At 38.8% G+C, this 13,569-nt stretch overlaps 1 protein-coding gene across 1 annotated transcript in view; it reads right to left on the bottom strand.

Moving 5' to 3' along the window:
- The window catches only part of LOC112920437 (uncharacterized), a gene marked incomplete at its 5' end in the record, with an annotated part of 293,948 nt that overhangs the window by 9,682 nt on the left and 270,697 nt on the right, over nt 1-13,569 (bottom strand). The window contains one exon of the mRNA XM_072731939.1: nt 8,263-8,469. Within this exon, the coding sequence (XP_072588040.1) occupies nt 8,263-8,469 (207 nt within the window). The remainder of the gene's footprint in view (nt 1-8,262; nt 8,470-13,569) is intronic.

Here is a 13,569-nt window from a genome sequence, read left to right as displayed (position 1 = left end):
AACTGGGAAAATGAAGTCAAGTTTATTGACCATTTACCTGGTAGAATGGGTCATATCCAGCTGCCAAAAAAACGCACCTGAGAGCCCATTATATATATATAGTAAGAAGATGAAGAATAATAAACTGGACACAACATTCCAGGTGGATTTTGATTTAATTTGCCCCTTACCACAGGATTCATGTATGCATAGCACTAATTCACTGACCGCAGCAACACAGCAGGATTTGGAGGCTTAGTTAAACCCATTATAGTTCTGTAATGAAATAGAATTTTTTTCTCAATGGAATTCAGATTGCTACACCTGAAGTATAGCAATCTGGACTAGGGATAAAGAGTCTATTAAAATTCTATTACAACTGTAGGCTTCAAAAATAGAACCAGAAATAATACAACACTCTGTGTAAGTAATAGATTGAATCAACATTGTTTTACAGAAAGGGCGTTTTGCATTTTGAAGAAGTAGAGTGTTGATGTGAATTTCCTCCAGCAGTTAAATAAAGGCTGACAATGGGATTTATTCTCTGAGATTTAGTGGTGATGGGGCGCTGGTAGTGGTGACCCCGCTGATCATCACAGCTGTGAAAATTATAAGCCAAAGCACATGGTCCTTTCAGTTTTGCAACAGTGTACTTTACTTGGTTGTAAAATATGCAATGTTCTTAGGATTAAATATCTGAATATTGCTTCTGAAGGAGCAGGTGTCACCTTAAATCTAAAGTCTAGTTTGTTTACTGGCTGTATTTTATATCCTTTAGAAAATGACACAAAATGGCAATAAAATCATTGTAAGTATTCTACAGGGGAATATAAATGCCCTTTGGTTACAGTGTACATACCTTTATACATAATTCCAGTTTATTTTCCTTGGAATTATGTTAAATATGTAAAAAGCCTTTTCTCATAAAGGTAAAAATGCTAGATGTTTCCAAGTTGTAATTTAGCATTAGTGTCAAAATTGCTTCAGAAAATAAGCTACGGTTACTATTTCAAGTGTCATTCAGCATACTATATGCGATTTTGCACATAAAATAAGCTTATATGATTTTATATCAGTGTTTAGAAAATGTGGGATTAAAAATAATTTATTGGATACAAATATGTAAATGTAACTGACACTATGAACTGTTTTTTTTTACATCGTTTTCGAATATTACTATCAAACAATTGTTTCATGGAATTACAAAAAAATCTCCCCCATACGCTAAACAGAAGAAACCATAATACTTCTATATCCATGCATTCTTAGAAATAAAAAATCAGTGCATCTCCAGATAGTTCTTAAGTTAATATGGATACAACTACAAAATGCATCAAAATATTTTCATGACTTTTCTAAATATAGATATAAGGAAAAATAATTATGTTGACTTTTTATCGAGGTTTTATTTTTTTTCAGGAGTGAATTATCTTGGACTTTTTGGGAAATTAGTATTAGCCTTATCAATTGGAGTCAAGATAAAAATCACTGATTGGTAGTATGGCATATTCTGAAAATGCTTCTCTCAAGCACTGATTTTGTTTGCATGGGTTTAAAATGTATTTTCAGTGCAAAAGCTCAAAAATTTTCCCAATATATAGTAACTTCAGATTAATAAATAAAGAGACGCATAATTTTTTTTCACATTTTTCACACTTCACATTTCATCTTTCAAGATATGGTTGCTAAAATTCAATTGAATAGTGGACAAAAATATTCAGAAGTAAAAGTGAACATATTTTTATGAAAGATAAAATCAATCTTTATCAACTGTGCAATAAAAATGTAATTATTTCCCTCTCTAATGTTTATGTTAAACATTTAACCAATAAGTTTAGTTGTCAAGGCTTATTTTTAACATGGCTTCTTTATACTTAATATATGTTTTAAAACATTTCCTATGACTTTGAATCCTGGATAATATTTTTTCCAGGATGTCAGATATATGTATTATTTCTAATAGATGTATGAATATAATAATACAATAATTCTTTTCTTTAACTTTCATAAATTCTAATTGAAGATTCAAAGGAAATCTAAGATGCTGAAAATAATTTTGCATGGAAGTATATCAAAGTATGCATCTTATAACTCTTTTTCTTTATACACAAATAAAAAGTATGAGATCTATAAAAACTAGAAATTATTAATGAATGACTGTCTCAAATTACTAATATAAATAAGATGCAGGGAGAAATAATATTTTAGAAGTTAAGGTAATAGTGGTTACTTCAGAAAAGACCTGCAGAATCTCTAAAATGTTTCTAAATGTCATATCTCAGTACACAATAAATAGAGTCAAACAGTTCTTCATGATTTTCTACGGAAACCAAACCCAGTTACACTAACATTAATTTAGTCACTAAAAGTTAATGTCTTGACCTTATTATTGAACAGCTACATTTCCTGAGAATGTGTCTGAAATCTGCTGTATTTATCTAAAAATCATGAGAAAGTTGCTATTTTTCTCTCTTACAGGTTACCGATAATATACATATTATATATGCCAATTATATATATTATACACAATATATATAAATGATAAATTTAGCCTGAGGTGAGAATTGTCTAGCTTAGTTTTGTGAAAAGCAAACTGTCTCATAGCAAATTATACTGACCTAATTATTATGGACAAATAAAATCACTTATTTTGACACATACATATGGGAATAATAATTTTGTTACATAATTTTTCAAATAATATGATTCATATATATACATATATTTAAAAGATTAGCAAATATGCCTATGTAAGACTTTTTATGGTAATAGGACAGGAAAATGTCTTGTAAGTGACATTATATTCTAATACTAGTCTGACGAATTCCTCTTTGCTCTTATATTCTGGTTCCTTTTTAATGTTTCTTATAATGGGGTCTAAGTTTTAGATACAACAGAATCATGACCCTTTACAGTTTACTAAAATAGCCAACCATTCTTAGTGGGGGAAAAAAAGGCAAAATAGTATTAGGACTCTATTTTTTTTTAAATTAAACAAAGTGGAGACTGTTAAATTTGAATTTGAAAACTAGAAATAAAGGGCATTGGCATACTGACATTTTTAACAATATTTTATGCAAAGCCATAACTGTTGCTATTACTATTTCACTTTAATGTGTATTTTCAATATTGCACATAAGCAGATGTGTCCAAAGGACTCACTGCATCTTTCTATATAGGTGTTGTGCAAAAAATGTAAAATGGTCCAAATTTAAGGAATGAAAACATGACTTTCTCCCATTTGCATGAGCAAATTAGTTTTAATATCTTAAGTGAATCTACACAATAAAAAAAAAATGTTTTTTCCTTCCCATATGTAATGGTTTTCAACAAAAGAAAAACTTGGATGGTAGAAATCCCTCCCACCCCAGAAAATGAAAGCTATCACCAACAATTTATATGTTTAATGAATACATTTCAGGGGCCCCAATTTCCTATATTTTCCTATTGATTTTTCTTCCACATTAGTGTGCACATTTCTCTCTCACACACTATACTGACGATTGGTCACTGTAGTAGGTGAATGGGGGGATTCTGAAATTCAGTAGTTTTTCCTGAAATGTACTAAGATAGAAGAGTTAAGATTGAAGTCTCAATTATTTGTTTGATGTTCCCCTGCAACTCACTGATTCATGAACCAAATGTGGTTTCCCCCATCCTGCTTATTCCAAGCATCTGTGGATTTGCAGGGGACAGTCAGCTTCACCTGCTGTCTTCTCATTGAGCCCAATAAAGGTGAGGCTGAGTCTCTCAAGACCTGCTCTTTGCACTATATGGTCATTAAATTCAGTGAGTGGAAGAAAAGCCCAGAGCTGAGTAAAACCCATCTAATAACAAAATTGTGTTCCCATTTTTATTTTTTGCCTTTCTTCTCCTGCTGCTTTCTATCAGCAGAGCACTTAACAATCACTAATTGGTTAATATGTTATTTAGGCAAGTATTAATATTCTCATTTTGCAGACGAGGAATCAGGCTTCCTGCTGTGTATCTTCTGGCCCTGGGTAAGGAGCTCTTCAGAGGAGAGATTCAAAGTAGGTGAGCCTGTCCTCCTGAGGCCCAGACACTTGCCTGGAGCCGCTCAGCTGGGTCTCACAGAGCCTCTGAGATCGCTGAGTTCCTGACTCCCACATCTCCGCTCAGACCACCAGGCGACACTGCCTCTAATGACAAAAAACCCTTTTCCCATTCCACCCCAACCAATGCTCCAAGGACTTTCTTAATTGCGATAGATACCCTGGGATCGGGAAGCTTATTTGTGACTTGATGAATCTGCTCTAGTCTTGCCTGGGTTTCTAGGTTTTGTAGCACTAAAACTTTAAAGTAACTCTGTTCAAACACACACTCACACACACACACACACACACGCACACGCAAGATATCCTACCTGTGGAGCAGAGATGAGGCACTGCTCTCCAAAAGTCTATGGAATCATGGAGCTCGGAGGGGCTAACATAAAACAGAATTACAGAGAAGTGCTCACCGCAAGACAGACCAATGATGACCTCGACAAGTGCAGAGGGGACCTTACTTGTTAAAGCAAAATATGTAGGATGCAGTAAGAGCCATGTCATTAAGGGTGACAGGCCTGGATGGAAAAAGAAAACGATGAACACAAATCCATAGGAAAGATCCTTTGTAATATAACTTCTATTTCAGACTCATGAAATCTGACCTCTTTAGAATAGAACTCATTCTGTTCAAAAACATGGCTTTCCATAGAAATAAAATCTTGAAGATAATTTGTTCAAACCCACATTACAAGGGCTTTATCAAGACCAAAAAAAAAAAGAAAGGTTAATATGTGACCTATATTTCATATCAGGTTAAAGAGAGGCTTCAAGATCACTCTTGTCACAGGTGAGAGCTGTATTAAATGCAAAAGGAATTTAGATAACTGGATATCCTATTTAAAAAACACAACAAAACCTTTGAGAATAGTGTTCAGGTTATAAGGCTGAAGCAAAACTTCATCCATTTTTATTTTATTTTATTTTATTTTTTTGCCATGGCTATTATGTAAATAAATTAGGCTCAGACAAAATTACCTGTTTCTTCTCCTGTCAAACTATCCACTCAAAATGTGGCTCGGATCTCACAGGTATCTCTAAGAGGGTCTAAGTAATATCCAAAGTATAAGTTCCCTCAATTCACATAATGTGATACATTCCATGTCTGCTTCCCTGGCCATGTTGGCATGAAATCACTTAACAGTGGCACAATATTAATTGGAAAGAAATCTCCATCGTAATCGAAAGGATGTCATGGTGCCGAATTACCATGTAGAACAAGTTGGCATCCATAAAGTCAATGCAATTTAATAGATTTCCTAGAGCATCAATAATGCACTTAGCACAGCCATAGGGAGCTCCAGGGTAGAAGTTAACTTCCAAGTAGGTAACTACTTATAAACCACAATTTAAAAAATCAAATAGATTTTTCATTAATCCAAAAAAACATAATGTACCCGAGTGTTGATATTTGAAATTTCTTTTCAATGCATACATCTTTGGGGAAGAAATGCACTAACTTCATTTCTCACCGAAGTTAGAAAAACCAGTCTCAAACACCCCCCAGGTTCAGGTTTTATAGCTCTAAAGGCCAATAATACACCTGGAAGTCCCTGGTAAGGGTCAGGAGAGAGAGAGAAAGGAGACCAGGATGACTGTTGAGTAGCTAGAAAGAAAATTTGTCTAATCTTCAAGTTGCTCTAAGAATTTGTACTATTTTACAGTTCCTGCCCTTTAGGAGACTAAATTTCATACTGGTAATATGTTTCGGGGGGCTAAATAAAATCTGGTATTGGTGATACGTGGTAGAGATGGTGTAAGGGGATAAGTCTGTTTGAAATGGCTCTCAGTAGATTTCATGGACCAAAAGCAGGGAATGTAAAACATGAAGCAATAAGCGGGTAGTGTCTAGATGCAGTCCCACATGAAAGCAGGACCTCGTGTAAACATTTGCTGGGATCTGCAAAAAAGGGAAAGCTGGTTTAGTATTTGCTAGAATCTCTGTTGCACACAGTTTCAGAAGTGTTGACGTGTACTTCCATCACCATATCATTACCACCACATAATGCAGTAGTGGTGAAAACACAGGCAGAGTCAGATGGCCCCTTGAGCCCAATTCCCTCACCATTCAAGACTCCCAGAGTGGTTTTATTTTTTAGTCTAATGTTACTATTAGTACCTGGGGAGAAAAAGAAAAAAAAGGTGTGCGAGTTGAATGAATTTAACGTTGCATGATCCATAATGCTTTGTCATCTTTATTGCACCTTCTTTTATAAAAAGAGCTAAAAGTACTTTGCCAACATGATCCCATTAATCTGCCCCAAATCTCTATAAGGCAGGCAGTGTAAGTCTTCATAACCCAGTTTTACAGATAAGAATGTCGGCAGAGAGGAGTGGGAAGGGAGTAAGGCAAGGTTCTGGGGCAAATGCAGAGGTGAGTGAATCAGAGGGCCCTGAGGATTGCTCTGTGCCTGGGAACAGGCCACCTCATGTCAGGGCTTCCCACTCAGGTCTCAAGGCTGGCAAGCTGCCACCAGATGTTTTGTAGCAGAAGCAGAGACACCCCTGGTGTTCTGGCTTCTTCAGGTCTTTCAGTGCATGGTATATGCACATAATTAAGCACAGGTGCCTGTGCAAACAAAAACAACAACAACAACAAAACTGAAAAACAAACCAACAAAAACAACAACAATTCAGCCGTGACAGTTTTTCTCTGGAGATTTCTAAAGCAAATGTCTCTGAAGTCCAAAAAGGGAGCATATGCCAAAGTACTTATAGCAACCCTTGACCCGAATTCTCAAGGAATTCCAACAGATACAATCAGAATCTCCTCCATCTGCTGCTCTGCTGCAATATACACAATTCCATCATTTCACCACTCAATAAGGGATCCCGGAGGTGAAGTACTGGAGAATCTGTTTGGCACATCTGGGATTTTCCCAGGAGAGCATCTCTGTGAGTCGCTCAAGTACCCAAATGCTGTGTGGGTAGGGATGGTAGAGAGGAGAAGCTCCCTATTTGCAACACTGATCTCTAAGCCATTGGAAATTTCCTCAAGGTTCTATTCAAAGGAATAGGACAGACTATGTCCTCATTTATGAGGACAGACTTTCATCAACTTTCTAGCAGAAAACACAATGGCAAAAGTCCATACGAAAAGGGTGAAATATCCTGCAAATTCTTACAAATTAATATTGTGCCCCTGTGATGTGGTCATGCCAACATCACCAGGGGAGCAGTAATGAAATATATCTAGATTTTCCTCCTACCCCACCCTTTATTTCTACCATCTAATGGGAAATAACATTCGTTCAGACTTTAGAATTCAACAGCACTGAGGCAAATAGGACTGAGCCTCAGGTTTCAACGGGCCATGATATTTGGGTTTGAAGAATATGGTGCAACATGAGAGATCCCTATTTTAAACTAAACTCAGCTCACCTAAAGACTCCGGCCTTTTCAGAGAAAGCATGGCCTCAAGATCTTTGCTAAGCACCCCTTTAACATTTTTAAAGATTTAAGGATGGGGACTTTATTTTTTAAGATTTTTCTTAGGGAGGGCAGCCCGGGTGGCTCAGCGGTTTAGCTCCGCCTTCAGCCCAGGGCCTGATCCTGGAGACCCAGGATCAAGTCCCATGTCAGGCTCTCTGCATGGAGCCTGCTTCTCCCTCAGCCTGTGTCTCTTCCTCTCTCTCTCTCTCTCTGTGTGTGTGTGTGTGTGTCTCTTATGGATAAATAAATAAAATCTTTTAAAAAAAAAGATTTTTCTTATGGAAAAAGTATTAAATGCTACCATCTTGTTCATTTTGTGTGAGATCATTTGAGCAAGGGACTGCAAGCTTTCCTGAGGCATGGAAGTGTGTCCGTGGATTTAGAGAATTCTTCATCAATCTGCTGATGTTTACAAATGTTAACTGAGTTAAAGTTCTCATAGGCTGAATCCTGAATCATTTCACTTGATTTGTTTCCTATCTCCCTGCCACAAAGCTATCTGCAGAAACAGTTTACTTCTTACATAACACCTTTATTTCTTTAGGAGTGCTCACTTCGGCAGCACATATATTTCTTTAGGAAAACACTCAAATATATCTTCAAGTCTATTATGGTATTAGAGGCATTAATTATACAATATGCTTACGAAGTCATATTTTGAAGCCTTTGAAATCAAGTATAAACACACACACACATACACTCATGCACTACAACATACACAGCACTTGCATTAGAATATGTTCAAAAAATAATAATAAAAGAAAATATGTTCAGATGCACATACCTCAACAATGGCACCACTGGGGAGTCGGAGAAAATGGCGGTATAGCTCTTGGAACCCACTGGGATAAACGGTACATATAGACACATGAGAAGTAACATCTCCTGGACCAAGCGCAGACACAGAAATTTTATTTTGCTGTTGGAGGTCACAGCTGGAGATTCTGGACTTGACGCCATGGTTTTCCCAGATATAATCGCACACTGCCACCTAGTGAGACACAGAGCCCCCCCAAGCCCCCCCAGCCCCAGAAAAGAAGAGAAAAAAAATTAATTAACTTCTGGCAAGAGCATAACCAATTTTAAATGATTTTACAATAAATCTGAAAGTCTCTGCCATCTGCAATGCCTGTACTCCATTCCATGCATATTTTTATGACATATATCTAAATAGTGAAGATAGACAAATCCCCGGTGTGTGCTCCATAAAGTTAATTCTACACAGATGAAGCTGTAATTGGCTCCCATATTAACCCAAAGTAGGAAGATCAAGCAGGATGTGACAATGACAATGTTGATTAAAAAAAAATGCTTATGGATGGTGTTATGAATGGGTGTTTGTGCTTTTTCATCCAAAAGAAATCCCTGCTCGTTTTCCTTGTTCTCACTGTGCTAAGTGCTAAGTCACTGGCATCATCAAAAACAGTGGATGAGATAAATTAAAGATACATTTGCTGTAGTTCACAGGGCAGGACTTTTGCATATTTCGTACATTTATCTACTATTTTTCCTTTATAACAACTCCTACTTTTATACTTACTGGACTTTATTTCTGGTAGGATTTCTCAGGTAACAATTCCATATTCTGATACAATGTACCCATGTGAGGCCTTCATTAATATTAAATGAAATATGAATAAACGGAAAAAACACCTTTATTGCTCGTTTAAAATATTAGTGATGAAGATTAGACTAAACCGCTCTAAAACTTGTTTGTGGCTGATAAACCTTCTGGTCTCCAGATATCTTTGTTATCATTTCCTACAACCACTGAGCTATAGAGATGCTTTCTACAATTTCCAATTTCCATATCTGCAGATGCCAGTAGTTTCAGAAGCAGATAGAGGAAAGTAGTCAATGGATTTCTTTCCTCACTGGCTGTTTCTGAGGCATGAAACATTTATCTGTTGTTGCAGAAAGTCCAGATCAAACATGTGCTCCAAAGTTAACTTCTCCTAAGATGATTTACAAATGCGTTAAACCCTCAGAAATATGGAAAGATTTAACAATATGAAAGAAAGTTCTGGCCAATTACTATTTACCCCAAATCTATAATTGACAATAAACTCCCAAGATTCCAGCTAGTGATGTTTTTCTTTGAAAAGAAAAAAAAAAAGGCAAGATTGAAATCTGGATGAACAGGTACAGAAGTGGTAAATGTCTTGAAACAGTTTGAACGAGAGAAAAGATCAAGGTCTGTTATAATTAAAAACAGAAGTTTACTGAGGATCCATTCTATTTTCGGTTCCTGAGAAAATCTAAACATGCTTTGGGAACTAACACCCTAGCAGGAATTCACAGTAAGCAGACATTTAACTGAATACTCTACTCTGAGATGAGGACACAGAAGGAAACTTCCTGAGGACATGAGGTGTGAGTTGGGTCCCCAAGACCTCCCCAGGATTTCAGGAGGGATGAAAAGCACTAAAGATGTTTTTGGCAAAGGAGTCATAGTCCTAATGGCACTGCTTTGCAGAAGTGCACCTGGGTCAGAGGCCGATGAATGCTCCAGGGGACTGGATTGTAGCAGGGGGTGTGAGGGCCGGGACGCGAGGCTGGAAACACCATCCAGAACTGCAAAGCTGCTGCATGCTGTGCTAAGATATTTTGATCATTTGTGGGGTGGGGGGGGGGCAGGAAGGTTTGAGCAGAAGAGGCTTGATTTGTATTATAGAGTAATAGAGCTGAAAGCGCCCTGGAGGGAGGGTAGACCAGAAGGATGAGCGATTGGAGCTCATCTGACCTGAAAGAGATGATGAGGCCTGGTGCTTGGGCAGCGGCAGTTGGATGGAGTCAGAGTGAATGATTTCTTTTCCTGATATGGACTCATCAGAGTTTGGTCACCAGGTAGATCTGAGCTGTGAGTGAAAAAGGCACCTCAAAGGTGGACAAGCATGAGACCCTGCTGGCCAGTGATGCCCCTGAAATGCACTACGGTGAGCAAGCAGGCAGTGCAGGTTTGGGGAGCGACAACAGTTCATTGAACATATATCTCAAGGAGAAAATCACTAAACTGGGGCACGACTGTGATAGCAGCTCTGCAAATATAAATCAACTTATATAATTAATCCTTAATCTGCATAGTAGCCTGCTGAGGATGTTAAGCAACACCACACATCCCCAGGTAAAATCAGGAGATGAATGAGGACAGGCTGCTCTTCGGACCCCTCAGAAAGTCTGCGAGGGATCAGAACAGAGGCCTCGTTGCTCTCCACTGTGTGCACACAGCTCCAGGCCGGGTATTACATATGTCTCTCTTCTCTTCTTTAAAGGCAGCCCATTCACTGATGTTTTCCAGCCTCTGGATGTCAAAGATTAAGCTTCAGAAAAAGCAGACTAAAATAAATGAGATGGGAACAAGCATGCCATATCCCGGAGAACCAGACAGTCTCTGCTCGTCTCAGGAAGTAGTGTTGAAAAGGCAGTTAGATTGGAGCCCCGATAGACGAGAGCCTCTCCGCCTTGGAAATGCACTCGAACACACACCTGTGTTGCCCCCCTAGACGCCGCAGGTCTGTTGAAAGGTCCACGAAGATGCGCACACTTGTCTGAAAAGCAGCAACCCCTACTTTGGAAGTGGACGCACTTCAAAAGGTAAGTGATATCGAAGATTTGGGCAGTAGCAACGTGCAGAGTAGATTTTTAAAATAATCTTTAGTCACTTTGATATGCACTTCCCTCTTCTTCTCCTTTTTAACTATCTCTCACCCTAGGGAAGACAACATAACCCGCCTTTGCCTAGAGACACCTTTGATCTAAGTGTCTAGGGAGAAAGGGAGAAGTAGACTTGAAAGGAAGTTCGCAGTCCTTAGTGGCAGTTAACACACTCACACACACACACACACACACACACACACACACGTTTATATGTATGTTTTAACTTAACGTTGCAAGTGTGCCAGGTTGGTATATTATTCCAGTTTTATAGACAAGGAAACGGAAGCTCCGAAATTTTAAGCAACTTAAGGTACGTGATGGTATTTTCTAAGAGATGATAATCCTTATCCCTTCACCTCAGGGAGCCCTATGCTCCTGGCTCCTCTCCACAATGTGATGTCCTCGCTGGTGAATTTGGAACAAGAGATCAAAGTCACCCCCTTGCCCTTGTCTCCTTGTTCTGTTACATCCAAGCTGCCTCAAGAAGGCACCCATAGTCCCTGCCCATCCATAGTCTGGTTTTAGCAAGAGCAGCCTCTTCTGAGCATGACCTTGCATTCCAGCTCCGTCTGTGTCGACTCTCCTCCCTAGTGGGGTGATGAATTAACAAGCCCACTTGGCAGCTGATCTAGAGCCAGATCTTCCAAACAGCTTTATCAGTAATGAGGCTGGCATTTTTATTGCCTTTGGTCCAGTTCCTGTGTTTCCTTAATTTTCTCAAATAGCTCAGGTGGGGAAAAGAGGTGTATAACCTAGTAGCTTCCTGACACCCCAACAATAATGAGGCAGCTCTGATATCTGAACCCAGGTTGGTCTGACTCTACAGCCCAGGCACTTCTGATTACACTGTGGGTAAAATGCTTGATCACATAGTACACGATCACCTTTGCACGCTAGTGTGTGGCTGCAGAATGGGGATGTGTCTGAGCATGATTCTGGATGCTGTGCTTTCCCTTCGGTGAAGCACTCATATGGAAGAAGCCAAGAGAAGATTTTTCTTCCTATCTTCGGTCAGGGTGGGAACTTTGTAAACACCCTTCTTGACTCAAAAGGGATGTCGTGGAGTTGTCTTAAAAGTCGGGAACAGAGGCGGTGTCCAAATTACTGCAGGCAGTGAGTCTACGGAGAGCCCACGGAAGTTTCTCAAGGTTCTTTGAATTGATAATTAACTGGAAAAGATACCGGAGTATGTTTTTTCTCCCCTCTTTTGGGCTATAAAGCTGTGATACAAAAGCAACTGGCATAGTTTTCAGGATTTCTAGCTAGCAGGTCTTCAGATAGGATAAGGGGATATCTATCAACAACAGGGCATGCGGATCGAGTTAAACCCTATTCTTTTGCTTTATGGGTACACACCTCCTCCTAGAAAAGAAGGCAGAGCACAGCAGAAGTGAGACAGAGAAACCCATGAAACCTCACTAGAAATGGTTAAGAATCTGAACCAGATGTTCACGCAGAAGAGAATATTTTCGGTTACCCACTGATATATCGAACATTCTCCCATTGGCCATGAACACATCCTACCCTACGGGTAATTGCTTTATATTCTGACTTACAACTGAAGACAGCCTGAAGCAATTGGGGATGCTTAGCTTTGAAACCTTCTTAAAATCCTCCCTAGGGTTAAGAAAGTAGGGCAAGGTAAAAAAAAAAAAAAAAAAAAGAAAAGAAAGAAAAAGAAAAGAAAAAGAAGAAGAACATGGCTTTTATAACAGGAACTAAATCTGAAGAAAGGCAGATCAGAGGGTGGGCACAGAGGTGAGGAGTGATGGGGAAATCACCATTTGATTTTTCTTCGGTCCTTTGGCTCATGTCTGAACAATCTATGTGGGTGAACGTGATTCTCAGCAACTGTGCTTCCTTGACTATTAGCTCTATTTCTTTAAAATGCGCTGTTGAGTAATAAGCTTCTCGGCAAACTGACCTGTGATCATTGATAACTGTTCACATGCAGTAGTTCTCATTTGATTTTATTTCAGGCCAGGAAGACAATTCAAATAGAGGGAGGGAAAGATCTGTTAAGGCAAATACCAGACAACCTAGACATCCTCGCCTAGGGTAGGTGAGGGATACAAGGGGGGGAAGCAGGATATGATTTTTTCTATAAACTGCATTTTCTCGGGATGCTTTTGTTTTCAATTTCCTAGTGAGGAATGGTTAAACTATTTGGCAGTCTGAATGATACCTATGGAAAATTGGAGTTCACTCAGTACTTGTGCAAAACGATAGGCCGGAAGACAGCTACTGTGCCCTACGGAATCCAAAGGTAGTTCCACAAGTGAACTCTCCGGCCACCTGAAATCTCTTTCATTAAACCCATCAGCTCTGTCCCTTCCTTTCCAGGAATGCCCAGAGCGGGTTAACACATCTATGGAGACAAGTGAGTCAAGAGACTACACATATAGGACACAGCTGAGGAGCTCAATCTGGAGTC

Source organism: Vulpes vulpes, chromosome 12, assembly GCF_048418805.1.
Source record: "Vulpes vulpes isolate BD-2025 chromosome 12, VulVul3, whole genome shotgun sequence".
Taxonomy (NCBI): domain Eukaryota; kingdom Metazoa; phylum Chordata; class Mammalia; order Carnivora; family Canidae; genus Vulpes; species Vulpes vulpes.
This window is presented reverse-complemented; position numbering and strand designations above follow the sequence as displayed.